Below are 20,607 nucleotides of genomic sequence, written 5' to 3'. Positions count from 1 at the left end.
CTGCAAGCCCGTGCCATTAAAAGATCTCTCTTGCAATCTCTCTGTTTCTCTGGCTCGGTTTCCTTCTCTTCACATTTCTGCGCATGCTGGAACAATAACAGATTCTCTGCGAACATGGGTAAGTGCAAGGGGAAGACTGAGTTTCATAACCAGGATGAGAAAGATGGAACGAAGATGGGATATTTCCACCTGAACTTCCAGGCAGGGTCACTGGCTGTCAGTCCCAGTGCTTCTGAGACTCCGGAGCTGTAGACCAAACCAGGTAAGCTCCTGGGGCCACTTCTGAACACAGAAAGATTTCAAGAAGCAGGAGCTGGATGAAGGGCATCTGCAAGGGCTCACCCACCTGACTATTGTATCTTTTTCAAATATTCGTCATTGCAACAACTTGATTTTAAAAATTAAGCTTCTCTTCACTAAAATGCACTATTTCTCTTTCTCTGGGGGTCTCTTTTAATATGATTTGAGTATAAGCATCATTTAACCAACTGAAGTCTTTATCTTTAAAGAGAATCTGCTATGGAAGGAGCAGGAGCACAAGCTTCCCTCCCCCAGTGCAGGAAGAACCCTGTTAGCAGGGAGGGGAGTCGTTACAGGGGGTCTGATCCACACCCCACTCCCACACACCCTCAGAGAGAGCTCTTGCAAGGCCTGTGCTTCCAACCCCAGAGTAGGCCAAGCTAGAGCTGAGATCTCAGGTTAGAGCAGTATGCACCTGCCTGCAGCTCTGGTGGGGAGGGGGATCCCTAAGTCACCCCCTCTCCTTCCCCCAGCCTGGCTGAGATGCTGAGTTCATTGGCTCTGAGAAAGGCATCCAGTTGAAGGGGCAGAGAAATCCTAGGTGCAGGCCTCGTGCCAGGCAGTACCGACTAAGTCCAGCCCACCTGCCCTGGCTCTCCAGGATTTGGCAGGTCGGCCCACTGCAGGCAGGGGGAGAGCCGGCTTCAAGCCAAACAAAGACCAGGGGTTCTGGGGGCTTCTCTGGCCTTGAGGAGCCAATGGAGCAAAGCAGGGTTGGGATCAGAGATTACAGCATCCCGGGGTGGGAGACAGGCAGGGTGGGGAAGGGGACAAGGACCCCATGCTCCATCCCACACAATCCTTGGGCAGCTCAGAAAGGCAGGAGATGGACAGAAGGGCCTGCTGGGAGGCTTTCCTCTCTGGCAGACAGAGGGCAAGGGCTGCAGACAGATCCTCCGAGAGGTCTGAGCTGGCCCTGTGGATGCCTCTGGGCAATCTGGAGGCACAAGAGACCAAAGGGAGGACTCCTATTGGGGCAGGTCTTGGTTTTAGGGGAGCAGGGTCACAGAGACATTACAGCAGGGGGCCTTAGAGTCCCAGCAAGAATGGGTAAAGAGGAGGAGAGAAAAGAAACTCCCTTCACCCAACCCACCTGCTGTCTCTTGCCAGCCCAGCCGTGGAGAAGGAAGATTTCTGTGACACTCAGGTGGGGAGAGTGTGAGGAGGAGGCGTGAGAGAGGGAGGTTCCTGAAGAAAGAGCCCCTGGAATCCATGTCCCTGGGGCTCCAAGGGGAAAGTCCAAAACCTACTGAGGTTTCAAGCCCAGTTCTACCCCTTACCAACTCAGCGACTTGGAACAAGTGACTTGGCTGTTGGGCCTCAGTTTACTTCATCTGCAAATGGGGTTTGTCTTCCCCAAGCCAAATACCCTCCAGGACCTGTTCTCATCTGTCTCTTTCTCTGCTGCTCTGGGAGGTTATGGGCCTCTGGGGTCACTAAGTGTCAGATTTGTTCCCCTGTGACTTCTCTCCTTTGTCCTGCCTGACCTCTGGAGACAACGCAGCAGAAGTTCCCAGGGAGCCGCGCCCTCTGGGGTCCCACGGGCTTGAGTCTCTCTGATGACTCCCATGAGCGCCGGGTCGGGGGCCAGAGAGGGGCAGGGGTGGTGGGCAGAGGCCTGGGTTTCTGCATCCCCACCGTCTGCAGCCCCTGGCACAGCACAGAGCAGCCCATGGGGGCAGGGGTTTGCGGAGGGGGCGGCAGGGGCCCAGACTGGAACCAGTGTTTTCTTCGGGCTCTGCAGAAAGCATCACTGCCATGTCTCCCTCCCTGCCAACTTCAGAGAAAGAGAGAGGCCCTCTTAGAGAATTGGCAAGCTCCACAGGGGGCTGCTGCAGCGGGAAGCAAAGGGGAGGGGCCTGGGGATGGGGTGTAACACATCCGGGTGTCTGAGCCACCAGGTCCATCCTGGCTGAGATGTGGCGAGGGATGGTGGAGATGGTCCTGGAGTGACCGACGGCAAGGCCTTCCTGGGGCTGATCATGCATGCTCTGGTGCCCTCCTCTGGATCGAAGCAGTACCCGCACGCAGGCCAGCCGGGGGTTTCACCCACATCTTAACCCTTGGCTTTTTTCCTCTCTGCACCACCGCCTGTCAGGGGCACCCTCAAAACCTCAGGCACACTTGAGCAATGACATCATAGATACCATGAGAGTCACCTCTCAAACACCACGAAGGGAAGGGCTTATCGACACACAGTCATCATAGTCATCTGATCCTGGGCAAATGTCAATGTGTGCTCATTGAAATTTGACTCCTCCACACCAGAAGGAAAAAGAAGTGGCTTTTCAAGCTGTCTGTATATCTGACTTTCATTGCTACCTCTTGGGATCCATGTCTGGGGTCCTCAGAGTTTCTAACTGACCCACCAACCAAATGTCACAAACCTTTGTAGAGAAAGAATCGTACAGGAAACCATGAAAATGAGCAAGTCAGAGCCTTCCTTCCTTCCTTCCTTCCTTCCTTCCTTCCTTCCTTCCTTCCTTCCTTCCTTCCCTCCCTCCCTCACGCAGTCAGGGTTTCTGGAACACTCCCCACCAACACCACTGTGTGAGCATGGCAGCAAAGATGTTGGAGGCAGCTGTGGCGTGATGCTAGGTGCACAGACTGCGAAATCAGGCAGACAGGGGCTGAATCCCAGCTTCACTTCCTAGAAGCTTCGTGACACTGAACATATTTTTTTACTCAGTTTTAAATCGCAGTTGTAAGTCTCAGTTTTCTCCTTCCTTGCTAAAACAGCTAGGGATGATAGCACCTCCCTCATGATGCTCTCGTGAGGCTTGATGTAGTGAAGCTCAGCTCTTGCCACTCTTGATGCAAGGGGTGGCCACCTCCTCTGGGAAAAGACATGAACGACTAATAGCTCGTTGAGATTTCATGACAATACATAATGAAACGATAGTGTCTATGTTTCCAGATTTTATGGCCACCCTACGCCTCCCCTGCTCTTGATGAGTTTTCCATCCAGACAGAGTGCCGGGCCAGGACCAGCAGATCAGTATCACCAGGGAACCTCTGCTAGAGATGCAAATTCTCAGACTTTCAGAAACAGAAACTTTAGGGGTGGGGCCAAACAATGTGTTTTAACAAGCCCTTCGGGTGATTTCAATGCACACTCAACACTGTGAACCACCAATCCAGGGAAAATAGCACACATGGAAACAATAATAACACAGGTGGGCTTCCCTAAAGGAGTGATGTCATGGGCAGGATTTTCAAGGAAAAGCAAGTGTGCACAGGTGGATACAAGCTCTGTAAGAGGAGAGATAAGCACTTGGAAAAGGCCAGGAAGCCTGGAAGAGAGGTGTGTGTTGAGGGAACCACAAATGATCTGGTCTGGAAGAGTGGGGAGTATGGGAGGTGAAGCTAGAGAAAGAAGGCAGGCAGCCAGATTTATTATTTTTTTTATTTATTTATGATAGGCACACAGTGAGAGCAAGAGGCAGAGACACAGGCAGAGGGAGAAGCAGGCTCCATGCAGGGAGCCCGACGTGGGACTCGATCCCGGGCCTCCAGGATCACGCCCTGGGCCAAAGGCAGGCGCCAAACCGCTGCGCCACCCAGGGATCCCAGGCAGCCAGATTTATAAAGCCCTTTCAAGTGCTTGAGTAAGGAATTCAGATCTTTTCCTACAACTGATGGGAAGCATGAAAGGTGTTACATGTAGAATGATGTGACCAAAGTTGCATTGTCGAAAACAAGCACTCTTGCAGCAGTATGGCCTGGAGGCAAGAAGATCCTTCTGGAAGCTGCTAGAATGATCCAGGGGAGGGTCCATGTGGGCATGAACTCAGGCTGTGGCCATGGGGTGAGAGAGATTTCGGAGAATTGACAGGCGTGGGGTTTGAGCCTGCCTCTGAGGGTTCTCCTCCCGTGGTGCTTCTGACATGGAACTGGTGTTGGCGAGGAAAAGGTGATGAGTTCGTGACTGGGCATGCTAAGCCAGGGGAGCCCAGGATGCTCTGGGCTGGTGACTGGAGCAGGAGTCAACTATGCTTGTTGATCCCCCAACACTGCCCATTCATTTATTTCAGCAAACATCTTAGATTCCTATCATGCACCAGCAAGGTTCTAGGACACAGTGGAACACGAAGGAGCCAGAATCTGCTCTCAGGACTGCCATGGCAGTAGGGGAACACCAGCAGTAGGTAAGTCAAGAAATTCAGAACAGCAAACTTCCTAGCAGGTCGTAGGAAGAACAGAAAGAGGGTCTTGAAGCACCCGGCTGGCTCAGTTGGTAGCACATGAGACTCTTGATCTCAGAATTGTGAGTTTGAGCCCCATGTTGGGGCTCAAAAAGAGCAGAGTGAGGCAGGGGATGGAGTAGTCAGGAGAAGTCACTCTGATAACACTTGAGCTAAATGATATGTAGGTGCCAGATACACAAAAACAGGAGGAGAGGGCTCCCACGCAGAGGAAACAGCAAATGCAAAGGTCCTGCGGTAAGAATGAATTTGTCACAATGCAGGGAAAGACGAGGATCGCCATAGTTGTGGGGGATGAGATCAGAGAGGTTGAGGGCCAGGCCACAGCTGGTGGTAAGTGTTCAGGGCCAGAGAAGATGAGCCCATACAGGTGAGAGTACCCAGAAGATGGTCTCAAGCACCAGATTCACATAAGGAACATGCAGATGGTATCGCCAAGGAGAAGAGAGGAAAGAAACCTTAACCACAGCGAGGATTTCAGTTCAATTTCAGGGAAAGCTCAGGCCACAGGAGCCACGTGGTATCTGAACAATCTCCAAAGCGGAGAATTTGTTCATTCTGTTTCATTTTTGTTTCAAGAAGATGGTTACCAGCCAAGCTGGTGTAGTGCTGGTTGGCCTCGAGGCAGGGGATGGACGGATGAGCTCTCCTGAAGGATGAATGAAGATGTGGAAGGAGCGCAGGAGGGGCGAGGGCTGAGCAGGGCCCTCCGTCCGCTGGCTGGGCCGGGATTTCTGCGGCCTTGCCCACGCCCTAGCTGTCTTCGCAGCCACTGTCTCCCAGCCCCGTAGACTCAAAGGCCAGACCAAGCACAGGTCTGTGCGCGCCCAGCCCCGCCTGGGGGACCAAAGCCAGGACCCAGCCTGCCTGGGAGATGGAGAGACCCCAGCCGAGGGACAGGACCATCTGTCACCATACATGAGAGCGCCAGTACCCCAGCCCATGGAAGGGCGTGGCCAACCCCCAGAGAGAAACAGCACTACACACACCCCTGCCACCTCCGGGGTCACACGCGCCCGAACGGGAGAGCAAGAGAGACTGAGTCGGCCTTGCCACCCCCGCCCACCTGCCTGTGCACCCTCGCTCGCACCTTCCCGCCAGCCGGCTCCACTTCCTGCCTGTTTGGGCATCATGGTGCTCTGTCTCCTTCCTTTGAGCCTTTGTCCTGGGTGTGTCTAAAGTAGCCTCTTTGCTTTACTTTGTGGAGCTATTTCCCTCCCCGCCATCCCGCCCCGCACAACACTCCCTCCACCCACCTCAACCAGGAAAACTTCCCATGACCAACACTGGCTCTCTCAGACCAGGAGAAAGACGCCCCTCCCATGTGCACACCCCCCACACCCCCAGCTCTCTCTGCCACGATTGCTCAGAAGCCTTGAGGCCTCCTGGCCATTCACAGACCCTCACCACCCCAAAGCCTTCTGCGCATGAGCAGACCTTCTAAGCGCCTCTCCTCCCAAGCAGGCCTCAGTGACGAGGACGACTGCAGGCCCAACAACCAGACCAGAAAGAAAGCCCACGTTACTCACTTGATGAAATACACAGCTCCCTCCTGGGTAGAATCCATCTCCCAGCCCTTGGGCAATCCTGTGTGGAAACAAAATCATAACCTGACTCTCTCTTCTCAACCACGCAAACCCGATCTGCACTTAGCAGGGATGAGGCAGGGAGAGAGCTAGGAAAATTCACAGACAAGCCAATAGGGCTCAAACCAACCCTCTCACCCTTTTTGGTCCATTATTCCTATCAGTCTGTTTCCAGGAAATAATAAGAGGGATGGCAGTGAATGGGACATTCCCTATCTACGAGCAGTGAAGTTACCAAATGGATCATTGCCTTCCACGGTTGGCTCGTTCAGTGCACAAGCTTTCCTTGGGCATCTCCTCTGGGCCAGGCCTGGGATACAGCAGTGAACTCACAGATGGCTGCCCTGGAAGGATCATCCCACAGCTCCCTCATATCACAGAAGCACAAGCTAGAGCCAAGGGCGGGTCACTTGCCCCAAGCCTCACGGGTTGTCAGCACCCAAGATCAGACCGGGACTCAAGCCTGCAAACAAACCCCAGCCCAAATGATCACCTATGGCTTCTGCCGCCTCTGGACAAGATGCTGACGACTTAGGAAATCAGTCAGTTAGGAAAATGGAGAGACTTAAAAAAACTTTTTTAATTGACATATAATCGACGTAACATTAAATTAGTCTCCGGTGTACAGGGTAATGATCTGTGATTTGGATACATTGAGAAATGATCAGCATAAGACTAGTGACCATCTGTCACCATACATAGTGATGATTTTGTTTTTCTCATGACGAGAACTTTTAGGATTTACTCTCTTGGCAACTTTCAAGTATGTGCCAACTTCAATATTATTGACTACAGCCGCCATCCTGTATACTACATATTTATTTACTTTATAATTAGGACTTTGTACCTCTTGACCTCCTCTACCTATCTGGCCCCCAACCAGCTTCCCTTCCCTCTATAACCACCATTCTCTTCCATTATCGGTGGGTTTTTTTTTTTTTAATTTTTTTTTTATTATTTATTTATGATAGTCACATAGAGAGAGAGAGAGGCAGAGACATAGGCAGAGGGAGAAGCAGGCTCCATGCACCGGGAGCCCGACGTGGGATTCGATCCCGGGTCTCCAGGATCGCGCCCTGGGCCAAAGGCAGGCGCTAAACCGCTGCGCCACCCAGGGATCCCTATCGGTGGGTTTTGCTGGGTTTGTTCATTTATTTGCTGTTCAGATTCCACATAAAAGTGACATCATATGATATCTGTCTTTCTCATTTCACTTAGTACAATTTTCTCAAGGTCCATCCTTGCTGTCACAAATGGCAAGATTTTATTCTTTTTTATGGCCAGGTAGTATTCTATCAGATGCATCTACCATATTTTTGCCCATTCACCCAAAAATGGACACTTAGGTTTTTTTCCATATCATGACTATGTCAATAATGCTGCAGTGAACATGGGGGTGCATATCTCTTTAAATTAGTGTTTTTGTTTCCTATGATCCAGTGGAATTGCTGGATCATAGGGCAATTATTTTATTTTCTGAGGAACCTCCACACTATTTTCCACAATGGCTGGACCAGTTTGCATTCCCACCAACAGTGCAAGACAGTTCCTCTTTCTCTACACCCTCGCCAATGCGTGTTATTTCTAGTCTTTTCGATGAGAGCCATTCTAACATCTGTGCTATAATATATCATTGTAGTTTTGACTGCGCTTTCCTGATGATTAGTGATGTTAAGCATCTTTTTTATGTGCCTATTTTATGTGCCATCTATATGTCTTCTTTGGAAAGATGTCTTCTGGGCAGCCTAGGTGGCTCAGTGGTTTAGCACCACGTTCAGCCCAGGGCATGATCCTGGGAATCTGGGATCGAGTCCCACGTTGGGCTCCCTGCATGGAGCCTGCTTCTCCCTCTGCCTGTGTCTCTGCCTCTGTCTCTCATGACTGAATAAATAAAATCTTAAAAAAATAAAAAAAGGAAAGATGTCTTCTGCCCATTTTTGATCAGATAGGTTTTTTTTTGTTTGGGTTTTTTGTTTGTTTTTTGGTTTTGGGGGGCGGTTTGTTTTGCTATTGAGTTGTAAGAGTTCTTTACATAGTTTAGATATTAACCCCTTGTCAGGTATATGATTTGCACCTATTTTCTCCCATTCTGTAGATTGCCTTTCCATTTTGTTGATGGTTTCTTTTGCTGTGCAGAAACTTTTTAGTTTGATGCAGTCCCATTTGTTTATTTTTGCTTTTGCTGCCCTTGCTTTTAGAGTCAGCTCCAAAAAATCATCTCTGAGACCAATGTCAAGGATTTTACTGCCTATGTTTTCTTCTAGAAATTTTATGGTTTCAGGTCTTACATTCAAATCTTTAATCCATTTTGAGTTCATTTTTGTGTCTGATGCAAAATAGTGGTCCAGTTCCATTCTTTTGCAGGTAGCTGTCCAATTTGCAGGTAGCTGTCCAAACATCATTTAAAGAGACTGTCCTTTCTCCACTGTATTTCTTGCCTCATTTGTCGTAAATTAATTGACCATATATATGCTTAGGTTTATTTCTGGGAATCTTTGAAATAAATACCACTTGATCATGGTAAATGATCCCATTAATGCATTGTCGAATTCAGTTTGCTGATACTTTGTTGAGAATTTTAATTTTTGCATCTATATTCATCAGGAATATGTCAGCCTGTCATTTTGCTTTTTTTTTTTTCTTTTTTCAAAGATTTTATTTCTCTATTCATGAGAGACACAGAGAGAAAGAGGCAGAGACACAGGCAGAGGGAGAAGTAGGCTCTATGTAGAGAGCCTGATGCAGGACTTGTTCCCAGAACCCCGGGATCACATCCCAAGCCAAAGGCAGCTGCTCAACCGCTGAGCCACCCAGGTGTCCCTCATTTTCTTTTTTCATGGTGTCTTTGCCTGGATTTGGTATCAGGGTAATGCTGGCCTTGTAAAATGAATTTGGAAGCAAGCTTTCCTCTTCAATTTCTTGGAAGAGTTTGAGAAACATAGGTATTAAATCTTCTTTGAATGTTTGAATCTTCATTTACCAGTGAAGCCATCTGGTCCTGCGTTTTTGTTTGTTGGGAGGTTTTTGATTACTGATTCAATCTCCTTACTAGTAATCACTGTATTCACATTTACTATCTCTTCATGATTCAGTCTTAGAAGATGGCACGTTTCTAGGAATTTTTCCATTCCTTCTGGGTTGTGTAATTTGTTGGCATATAATTGTTCACAGTAGTGTCTTATGACCCTTTGTATTTCTCTGGTGTCAGTTGTCAGCTTCTCTTTCATTTCTGATTTTATTTATTTGAACCCTTTCTCTCTTTTTCTTGGTAAGTCTAGCTAAAGATTTTTCAATTTTATCTTTTTGAAGAACCAGCTCTGTTCATCTTTTCTTTTCTTTTTGTTTTTTTTTTTTTTTTGTTTATCTTTTCTATTGTCTTTCCAGTCTCCATTTATTTCCACTCTGAGCTTTGTTATTTCCTTCCTTCATTAACTTTGGGCTTCGTTTGTTATTCTTTTTTTTTTTTTAGTTCCTTTAGATGGATTGGTTATTTGAGATTTTCTTGTTTTTTAGGGTAGGTCCATATTGCTATGAACTTTCCTCTTGGATCTGTTTTTGCTGCATCCCATAGATTTCGGTATGTCATATTTCTGTTTTCATTTGCCTCAAGGTATTTTGTCATTTCTCCTTTGATTTATTTGTCAACCCATTGGTTGGTCAGTAGCACATTGTTTAGTCTCCATATATTGTGACTTTTCCAGTGTTCTTCTTGTAATTATTTTTAGTTTCATACCACTGTAGTCAGAAAAGATGCTTGATACTTCAATCTTCTTAAGTGTACTGAGACTTGTTTTGTGTTTTACCATATGATCTACTCTGGAAATTATTCCATGTGCACTTGAGAAGAGTGTGGATCCTACTGGTTTAAGGTGGAATATCTTATCTACCAAGTTTGTTTGGTCTAATGTGTCATTTAAGGTCAATGTTTCTTTACTGATTTTCTGTCTGATTGAGCTATAAAAATATTTTTAATAGCACCTCTGGAAAAAAAAAATCCATGGAAATGCTCAGAGCAAAGAATTGCAGGCTCACAGAGTGAGCAAGAACTAAACAGCTGAGGAAGCTGACCACAGCTCAGAGGTGCCCTGGAAATCCTTGCAGGTGGTGGTGGCCCCTGCTGAGCAGCTCCAGAGAGGCTGAGCACCTCTATCTCCTAAGAGTGCTCTATTAGGTACCATTTTGTCCTACCCATCCTTCCTGCACAAAAAACATCCTGCTTCCTTGGCAAACAGGATTTCTCCACCCCAAAGCAGAAGGGGAGTCTTCTGATAAACGCAAGGGAACCCACTGTCAGAAGTGGGGACAGGCAGGGCACTGTAGAGATCATTCCTTCTGAGCATGCAAGAGCCCTGTGGCTGATACATTACAAAACAGGTATGGATTCTCTTGACAGTCACTGTTACTTTTCTGGTCAGGCCAAACACTTGCCCTGTGTACGAGGTTTTATAAAACATGGCTATTCATTTTTGGTCTGAATCTTTCCCACCATGTTATCAGCTGCCTCAGAGCACAAGCTGCTGGTGAGCAGAGCCTGGATTCTATAGAGTGGTGGGCCCAGTTTTTATCATTCATTTTACTTTATGTTTACTAAGGGTCTATATTTCATGGTTACTATTTTTTTTAAGATTTTATTTATTTATGAAAGACACAGAGACACAGGCAGAGGGAGAAGCAGGCTCCATGCAGGGAGCCTGACATGGGACTCGATCCCGAGTCTCCAGGATCACGCCCTGGGCTGAAGTTGGCACTAAACCGCTGAGCCACCCGGGGGGCCCTCCATGGTTACTATTGATGGTGATGCTGCTGCTTCAATGGAGCAGGGAAGCCAGTGAGTCCAGCTCCCCTCTCAAGACTTAGTCTATAGAAATAACACCAGCTCCCACTTAGTGCTTCCTTCCTCTACACAACACATTTTACCGCCGTTAGCACATTTAATTTGCACAGTAACAGTATGTAACAGTATGTAATAGGCATCAGCTTGAACATTTTCATAGATGAGGAAACGGAGACCCAGAGAGGTTAATCAACTTGCTTAAGGTCACACAGGAAGTGTCTGGGCCAGGATGTGAGTCTGGTCTACTGCTTCCAAAGCTGACATTCTTTCCTCTGTGCTGCTCCATAAATGCTACTTGTTCCCTCTCTCCCTGTGGGAGGACATTCCCATTCAGAAGGGCGTGGGTTGGCAGTCTCCCCAAGTAGAGGGATCCCCATTGGGTCAGAATCATAAATAATCCTGCCACTGTGATGTGCCTGGGAAAGAGGCCAGCGTGGATTATGTCCCCTGCCTTTTCCAGCAACTTCCCTCCACACTGCCCTCTGTGCCTGGGCAACACCAAGAGAGCTTATATTCCTGTCCAGGCGGAGTGCCCGCTGAGGCAGCTGCCCTCCCAGCAAGCTTCAGGGGCATCTTAACTCCTTCCCAGCCTCAAACAACCAGCTGGCTGCAGCCCCAAATGAAATCATTGGCTTGGAGGCTTGGATTTCTCTTCCAATCCCACCTGGAGTCATCATGATATAGATGAGATCAGCTTTGAAACACTGACAGCAGCAAAAACACCCAGCCAGGAACAGAATGCAGCCTGGCCTTGGGGTCCAGAGGCCCCGCTTCGCATCAAAAATAACAACAATGACAATAACAACGGCAGTCACCTCCATTGATGGTGATTCTCTCGGGGAGCCTTTGCTACTACCTTCGGAGGTTCCATAATCCTATCCCTGTTTTACAAACGAAGAAGCCAAGTCCTGGAAGATTTCAACCGCTGGCTCAGGATCACACTAATAGCAAGTAGAGCCCAGGTGTGAGCTCTGGTCTCTCTGCCTCTAGAACTTAGGCGTTTAACCCCAATGCAGCTTTGCTTAGTAGCTGAGCGGCCTTGGGCCATGTACACTTCCTCTCTGCTCCTCCATTTTCCTACCTTTGAAAGGAGTTGAACTCCAGGATCCCTGAAGTCCCTTCCAGCTTGAACAACACAATGATTCCAGCCCAGAATCTAAAAGAAAGTAGGCTCTGGGCGGGCCAATGCCTTAACCCAATGTGTCCGGCAGTGCCAGCCATGCCCCATGAATGGCCAAAGCTCCTAGAGCCACATGACTGGTGTGCAGTCAAGGAATGGGCTGGAAAGCCAGTGAGGGTAAGGCCGTGGTGGCATTCTGAAGAGGATGATTGCTTGTCTGCTTGAAGTACCCCAGCCCTTTTCCTTCTTGGTGTCTCTGCCTCCCCAGTATAGACTGAAATCTTGCCTGTAATGTCCCCACTTTGCCACCAGCCTTGGAGTTTCTTCAAGACTAGCAATGGAGTCTTCTCCATAGTAAGCAATCAATGTGGGCCCTGGCTCCCTTTCCTTCAAGTTCTCCTCAAGGTGAAGGAATTCCTCCTAGCCATCTGGAGCTATTTAAGTTTAAATTAATTAAAATTTAAATTCAGTTCCTCAGCCACACTAATCACATGTCAATTGCTCAGCAGCTACATGTGGTTAATGGTGACTACATTGGGCAGCACAGAGAGAGAACACTGCCGTCATGGCATACGGCTCTATGGTATAGCACCAGGAGCAGGGGTTCGGCCTAGGTCAGGAGCTCTGAAGATGGAGGGGATTTTCTCACTGGGCAGAGGGATGAAAGAGAAGTCAAATCAGTGTACTCCAAAGTCTGTCCCACATACTAACTGTAGAGCTGGAAACTTGGAAAGACTGTCAGGTGAACATCAACCCTCCTTCCTGCACCTTCCCCTAGATGGTGGTCCAAATGCTAAGCTGAATCCATCCATGGAGAAAAGAAAAAGTGAAAAGCAAAGTCAGGTCAAGGGATTTGTAAGGCTGCCTCAAGCCACTGCTTCTTCCTGGATTGCAAAGGACAGCTGAGCTCCTTACCTGGGCTGGAGGAGTGTCCACTCTGGATGGGGGATTCCGTGCCAGGGTGCATCCAGCTGGTTGACTTTTCCTCATCACTATGGAACACAAATAAGAAAGTGTCAGATACAAGAGAGGCCTCGCTGGGTAGATCACCCCTCTCCAAATTCACATCGACCCTGACTGTCTCATCCCAGACACGTGAGATGGGCGAATCCACACTGCCATTCATTCATTCATTCATTCATTCAGATTCACAAAGCATTTACTGAGCAGACGCCGAGGATTCAGAAATGAATAATAGTTGACCCTGACCTCAAAGAAGTTCTAACCCACTGGGGAAACAGACTTATAAAAAGATAGTTGCAGTACGATGTGAAAATAAGTAGATCCTCGTATAGCCACGCATAGAGAGCATTATCCCATCATAGAGGAGTGAGGGCTAACCAGGATGAAATTAAGGAAGGGGAACAGCATGAAGGCTTCTTCAGTAAAGAGGTGACATTTGAGGTGACGGGTGAAGTCTCTGGGGAGACCATGGGAGGTCCTTACCTGGCAGCTTCTCAATGGATATGAAAGAGGGAGGCTGCGTAAACCCAGTCTTTGGGTGTCTACAATGCTAAATATTTTCATTGACAAAAGTCCTTCACATTAGGAACTTTACAGATGATGAATCTGAGGTTCAGAGAAGTTAAATGATTTGCCCCAAATCATACAATCAATAAGTGATGAAGCCAGGATTCTAATATCTTACTCCCAGCAAAGTAGGCTCCCCAACACTTCAGATCCTCTGGGTTTAAGTCAGAAAGCATATACATCTATCGACACTTCTCAACCCCCAACCAAGTGACACTGATTTTTCCAGAGCCATGAGTGACCCAGCATGAAGCACCTGACATCTGTGGCCAATCCAGGTATGCGGAGGAGAGGATGCTCAGATCACTTGTATCATCCAGACGTTAGGGTGGGGCTGTGAGGCCCAGAACAGGACTCCACTCACTGCTTTCAAAGTATCATTAATACTTTAATTAATATAATAAACCCCATTAAGAAGGGTTCCATTAAATTTGTATTGAAGTAAGATATATAATACTACAGGTACTTAAAGTACACAATTTATTTTTTTAAGATTTTATTTATTTATTCATGAGTGACAGAGAGAGAGAGAGAGAGAGAGGCAGAGGGAAATGCAGGCTCCATGCAGGGAGCCCGACGCGGGACCCGATCCCGGGACTCCAGGATCACACCCGGGGCCGAAGGTGGCGCTACACCGCTGAGCCACCCGGGCTGCCCTAAAGTATACAATTTAAAGTTTTGGCATGTGTATGTACTTGTGAAACTATCACCAAAATCAAGATGTGAACCCCCCAGATTTTCTTTGTGCCCCTTGTAATCCCTCCTTCCCACCCTGCCAGCTCTTGCCACCTGCACCCTCCCCCCAGCAACCACTGATCTGCTTCCTGTCACTATAGATTAGTCTGTGTGTTCTCAAGTTTCTAGAACTTTATATAAATGGAATCATGCAAGCTAGACTTCTGACTTCTTTCTCTCTTCTTCTTTTTTCCTCCTTCTTTCCTTCCTTCCCTTTCTTTCCTCTTTCTCTCTTCCCTCCCTGCAGCAGCACGTGTTCGTGGTTGATTCTGTTTCCCAGCTGACGAGGATTTCGTCACAGGCTATACCACAGTGAGGGACATTCGGGTTGTTTTCACTTTGGGCCATCATAAATAAAACTGCTGTCAACATCTATGTCTAGGTCTTCGTGTGGACACATGCTTTCTTTTCACTTGACCCCATGACTGTTCCCCCTGGTTTGGACACCTGCCACCTATAGGAGGGGACTGCCTAGCTGACCCACCCCTCTGACAAGGAGAGAAGAAACAGAGTCACTATTCTAGTGCTCCCCCACCCCCCCGCCCACCAGGGCCCTGGAGCCATGTGCACCCTGAGGCCCTGTGATGTGGGCTTTGGTCCTGGGCCACAGTGGGAGAGGAAGCCCAGGGAGGAGAGAGCCAGCACTACAGTGTACGTGTGTGTGGAAACCCACGCTCTTACACCTCCTCTTCAGCCGCCCTGAGACCTTCCGGCCTGAGTGCTCTTCTCCTCTCACAGTTGCTCCCTCAGACTACACAACTACCTCGAGCCCTCCTGAATATCATGGACAGTCCCAGGGTCACAGAGGTGGCCACAACCCCAACACACCATCAACCACTTCGTCCTGTTGTGCTACTCTCTCATCAGCTCTCAGCCCAGAAAGACGCAGTCACAGGCTGTCTACACCCTGACTTTGGGCTGACAGGGGCCTGCAAACCTGGGAAGACCAATGTCACTATAAATCCACAATCCCCATGCTCACCTGGAATCTTCTTCTGGGGCCCCCACCAGCTGCCATTGGCAGAGTGTTCTAAAGCTTCCCCACCAGCCTCAAGTCCCTCCCTGGCCTCCCTTTCCCTCCCCCGTCCCCATCCTCAATGGACAATCTTATTGCTTACTTCAAGGAAAAATAGAGACCATCAAGCAGGAGCTTCTTCAATACACCCAACCAGCACCCCACAAAGAACCCATATCCCCACCTCAATACTTGCCTCTACACTGGGAAGGAACTGGCCTTCCCCCAGTTAGGGGTTATCCCTCTGCCTGTGTTACACTCCCCGTCTTCTCCTGTCTTTTCTAGAACCTTATTCTATTGGGCATCACAGGCTCATATCTTCAACTGCTCTCTCTCTCTCTCTCTCTCTCTCTCATCATCATCATCCCTTTAGCCCCACTCTGGTCTGTGTCTTTCAGTCTGAACCCCCACTTCCCTCTCAATGCCACCTCCCCTTACAGCTTCCTGCCTCATGCTCCTCTTGTTACTAGCCCAGCATCCTTCCTGGAAACTGGTCCCTTCCGCTGCCTCCACTTTCTGGCCTCCCTGTCATCCATCCTTTGCAATCTGCTTTCTATCCTCAGCCCTCCCCTGAAACCATTTTTCCTAGAGGTCAATAACGAGCTCCCTATTTCCTAAATCTAGTAGGTGCTTTACAGCTTCAGCTCATTTGGCCTTTCCATACTGACCACTCCTTCCTCCTAACACCCCTCTCCCTCGCCTTCTAGGGCAGCGCCCTTCCCTGGCCCTGATGCCATTCACCCTGAGATCCCTGGTCTCTCCTCCTCTATCCTCTCCTTCAACACTGGTGCTGCCTGGGTACCCCGTCTTCTTGATCACACACTTCTGGATGGTTCCATCCCTACGCAATGATTTCCCCAGCTGGGGAATCCCCTCCTGTGAGAGACAGAGAGAGAGAGAGAGAGAGAGGCAGAGGGAAAAGCAGGCTCCACGCAGAATGCCCGACACGGGACCCGATCCCGGGACTCCAGGATCACGCCCCGGGCCGAAGGTGGCACTAAACCGCTGAGCCACCCGGGCTGCCCTAAAGTATACAATTTAAAGTTTTGGCATGTGTATGTACTTGTGAAACTATCACCAAAATCAAGACGTGAACCCCCCAGATTTTCTTTGTGCCCCTTGTAATTCCTCCTTCCCACCCTGCCAGCTCTTGCCACCCGCACCCTCCCCCCAGGACTCCCCTTCTAGCCCAGACTGCTCTCTTGAACTTCAATCCTGTACAGCCCCTTGTCTGTCAGCTATCACCTCCCAGAGGTCCCATAGGAACTTCAAACTCAATACCTCCCCCTGAACATTTGCTCCGCCTCGTCCCATACTCTGATCTCTGTCAAACTCAAGTTAAAAAATGTCTGAGATTGGTCTTCGATTTTTCCTTTTCTCTGTCTTCTCCAACATTCAGGCAGTAAATGAACACCCTCCGTTCTACTCCTAAAGACTTCTCCTATCTCCCCTCCCCTATCCTCACTGCCAAAACCCAGGCCCCATCAGCCATCCCCTGGACTTGGGCAGTTGCTCTCCATATGCCAAGTCTCTCCCTCTGCCTCCCTATCTTCAAGTCATCATCTGCCCCCCACCCCCAGCTGCTGGGTGGGGGGATCCTGCCAAGCCCAGGTCTAAGTGTGTCAATCTCATGCCCTGGCACCCACCGGCACCCTTCTTCCCACACGCCTCTGCTAAGGGACCCTTTCTCCCTGGTCCTCTGCTCCAGAATCAGCTCAAACGTCTCCTCCTCCGGAAGGTCCTCCCTCCACTCCCCAGAGAACGCTACTTCTTTCTTCCTTGTGTTCCTAGACCATCATGCAAAATACCTCTAGAACATATCCTATTATTTCCTAGGTATTTTTTTTAAAGATTTTATTTATTCATGAGAGACATAGGCAGAGGGAGAAGCAGGGTCCTCATGGGGAGTGTGATGCAGGACTTGATCCCAGGACTCTGGGATCATGACCCGAACTAAATGCAGATGCTCAACTTACTGAGCCACTGAGCCACCCAGGCACCCCCCCTCCTCCACCTAAGTATCTGCATTTTCTTCCCACAACCTTCAAGGAAAAAACCTGTCTCTTCTTAGGACTTTTATCTGTAATGCCAAGTGGGGTGGCACACAAATAGTGGTCACTCAAATGTTCCCAGAGTAAGAGACTAAGAAAAGCTGGAAGGCAAGCAAGAGTTTGGGAAGAAAGATGAGAAGAGGTGAATTAACCACCTGGACTGGGGAGCTTGTGGAAACACACCGCGAAGGCCGCACCCCAGAAGGCAATCGCAATCTCAGGGGGTGGGGCCCAGGAATCAGCCCTTTGTCATAAATTCCTTGGGTGATTTTTATGGACTCCAAAGTCCCAAACCATTGACCAAAGGGACTGCAGTTTTAATACCAGTGAAGTTGTTATTTAAGAATCTGACCCAAGGTCAAGAACTTCCATGGAGTTAATTTCTAAGATAATCTAATTGCACCATCAATTATGATCCCGGTGATGATAATTACAGAAGGGCCTAAAGCAAGCGTGGAAGCTGAGAAGCACCAGCGAGAAACCGCTGGAAGCTGAGAAGCACCAGCGAGAAACCGCTGGCCGCCCCGGGGCTGCTACAAAGGCCGCGGGTGCAGGGGGAAGGCCGTGCACTCCAGTCATCAGGTACTGGGCTCATCTGAGCTCTGATGAGCAAAAGCGGTTTTATCACAGACGAGTACTCTCCACCCCTGCAGCCCTGGCTTCCCCATCTGAGCAGTGAGGGGGTCGCAGCCGAGGCTCCTTTGAGCTCTGATGTTCTGTGAGTGTCTGTCTTGAGGAAGAGAACCATCACGTGTGGGTAGCGGTCCCCAATGCTGCGCTGCTGGACTTGCCATATTATCGGGAGATTTCTTTCCTGGCAAAGAAGGACTACAGTAGGAGCGGGCCAAAATAGCACCAGCGGGGCCACTCTGCTATGATGAGACCGTGCCAGAGCCAGTTTGGCTTATGAAATTAATATAAGGGCACTGGCATGTTCACTGGGAGCAGCAGAGGCTTCCTCTCTTTAAAGAATGCCAAATGCAGCATGGGCATCTTCTCCCTCCCCTTGGCCACAGCCCCATAAGGAAGCAGGAGGGGAGAGGGGGCTGCCGGGGGTGGAGTCCTGGGATGACGGGAGGCCCAGGCAGGGTCTCCAGGTGTGATGTCACTTTGCCCAAGTGTTCTTGTTGGAGAATCTGCGGTGGGGGCAGGAGAAAGCACGTCCCCCTGGCCCTTTCGGTGGATGGGGCTGAAAGGAAGGGGCCCGCTGGGCACGGGGTCGAGGCCGCCCTCCTCTGGGCAGCTGCTGGCCTCTAGGGCCTGGCGGGGGGCGGGGGCGCGGCGCGGCGGGGCGGGGCGGGGAGCCGGAGAGGCCCGCACCTGCCGCCCGCACCCGCCTTCCCAGCCCAGGGCAGGCCCGCCGAGGCCGGACTTTGACCCAAGGAGGAAAAGGCGGGAGCCGCGTCCGAGCAGGCGGGGCCACAAACTTCTCAGTCGCGCGTGCCCTTCCCGCCGCCGCTCCCGGCCGCCCCGCCTGCCCCCGCCGCGCCACCTTCCAAGTCGGACAACTCCGGAGGAAGAAGGACACGGCAAGACTAGAGAGCACGTACTTGATGAAGAAGACTCTGCCCCCGCGGTCAACTCCGTAGGTCCACCGGCCGGGCAAGTCCAGCCAGGCGATCTCCTCGGCCATCGCGCGTCCTGGAGCCCCCGCCGGCCGCCCGGGATGCGGGGATGCGCGGGGCGCGGGGCGCGCGGGGGATGCGCGGGTGCAGGGGATGCGGGGCGCGCGGGGGATGCGGGGCGCGCGGGGGATGCGGGGCGCGGGGCGCCTTCCTGCCCGGCCGCCCTCCCTCCCTCCCGCGGGCTGGGGCCGGGGCCGGGGCGCAGCGGGAGACTCAGCCCGGCCGGCCCGCGGCACCGCCTCCTCCGCCTCCGCCTCCGCCTCCGCCCCCGCCCCGCCCCCGCCCCCGCCCCCGCCGAGCGCTGTCCCGCCGCCCGGGAGCAGGTCGCGCCTCCGCCCCGCCGCCCACCTGCACTGGAGCCGCGGGCCGGGGAGGGAAGCGCCCGGCGGGTCCCCGAGCCCTGGTCGGCCGGAGGGGCTCGAACCGCGGCGCCAGGGGCCGTGTCCGGGCGCGGAGCGCGAGAGGCCGAGCGGTCAGACCTGGCCCCGCGGCGGGAGGTCGGGGGAGGACAAAGGTCAGCCGCGGGCGGGGGCAGCGGGGCCCGGCGGCCTCTCGGCCCAGCCAGCGCCCACTTCGGCCTCTGGCACTTCCTCCAAGAAGCCGCCCATGACTAAGGAGAATCAGGCCGAGGCCGCGGGGCGCGCCCGAAGACCGGCAGCTTTTGTGCCTCTTGCGCCTGAACTTGCACCAGAAGACGAAAAGGGAAGGAAGGAGAAAAAAAAAAAAAAAAAGAAAGAAAGAAAAAAGAAAGGGAGGGAGGGAGTGTGTTCCGTGTGCAGAATGCAGGTTGCAGGCATTCAAAACTGGCATCTCAAAAGCGGAATCGCAAGAGCCCGCGGTCCTTTTATCTCCGTATCCACGCGGGAGCTCAGTGAGCTTTCCCCATCACTCGGGACCCGCCCCTGGGGCTCCCATTAGGCGCCGCCGTTCCAATCCGTGTGTTAGACCCGACCCATGCCCATGCCTTAGACGAAGGAGAGAGACACCGAGCCTTTGGAGGAAGCGGCATGTTCCGCGGCAGCTGGCGAGCATTCTTCCTGTGAGCACCCTAAGGGATCTGATCCCTGTTCCACCTAAACTGTGCCTGCCCCTATGTCACCTCCTCCAGGAAGCCATGCCTGCTTGACTCCACCCCAGCCAGATTGGTGTATCCACCCTTTATGTGTCCTGGTGCCTTATTAATAATCCTATAGTGAGTGGAACTTGGCGCACTGTAGAGCAATCCTTGATTTACTCATCTGTCCCCTTCATTGGGCTGTGTGCCCCTCAAAGCAGGGGCTCATCTTATGCATCTTTATAGCCCTAGCACCAACCTCGGGCACCTACTTAATGTTTGATGAATGACTGATATTGTCTTGGCTGGGAAAACTCTTTTTTAAAATCATTTTCTAAAAAGATTTATTTATTTATTTATTTATTTATTTATTTATTTATTTATTTATAGAAAGGGAGGGAGGAGGAGGAGGGAGATGGGAGGGGGAAAGAATCCCAAGTAGGCTCCCCCCTGAGCACACAGCTGATCACAGATTCATGACCCTGAGATCACCACCTGAGTCAAAAGCAAGAGTCAGTTACTAAACACGACTGAGCCACCCAGATGCCCAGA

The 20,607-nt window shown here is 50.6% G+C and overlaps 1 protein-coding gene and 1 long non-coding RNA gene across 4 annotated transcripts in view; one reads left to right on the top strand and one right to left on the bottom strand.

Moving 5' to 3' along the window:
* PLEKHA6 (pleckstrin homology domain containing A6) overlaps positions 1–19,058 on the bottom strand; it is a 140,713-nt gene extending 121,655 nt beyond the window's left edge. Inside the window, exons 1-3 of the mRNA XM_077886785.1 lie at positions 18,927–19,058; positions 12,961–13,037; positions 6,035–6,092 (exon numbers count right to left, since the gene is read on the bottom strand). Of these exons, the coding sequence (XP_077742911.1) occupies positions 6,035–6,092; positions 12,961–13,037; positions 18,927–19,009 (218 nt within the window). The 5' untranslated portion in view covers positions 19,010–19,058. The remainder of the gene's footprint in view (positions 1–6,034; positions 6,093–12,960; positions 13,038–18,926) is intronic.
* On the top strand, positions 103–14,683 carry LOC144307224 (uncharacterized). 3 transcript variants are annotated; one of them, XR_013374154.1, is made up of 4 exons: positions 103–262; positions 4,335–4,448; positions 13,805–13,853; positions 14,561–14,683. It is a non-coding gene; the product is annotated as an uncharacterized LOC144307224 (long non-coding RNA). The 3 variants fall into 3 exon arrangements; XR_013374153.1 differs by lacking the exon at positions 13,805–13,853 and having other exon boundaries at positions 14,561–14,680; XR_013374155.1 differs by lacking the exon at positions 13,805–13,853 and having other exon boundaries at positions 14,558–14,667.
* Positions 19,059–20,607: the final 1,549 nt, after the last annotated feature.

This window comes from Canis aureus, chromosome 38 (genome assembly GCF_053574225.1).
Source record: "Canis aureus isolate CA01 chromosome 38, VMU_Caureus_v.1.0, whole genome shotgun sequence".
Taxonomy (NCBI): Eukaryota; Metazoa; Chordata; class Mammalia; order Carnivora; family Canidae; genus Canis; species Canis aureus.
The sequence above is the reverse complement of the archived record's forward strand: the minus strand, read 5'-3'. Positions and strand labels throughout refer to the sequence as shown.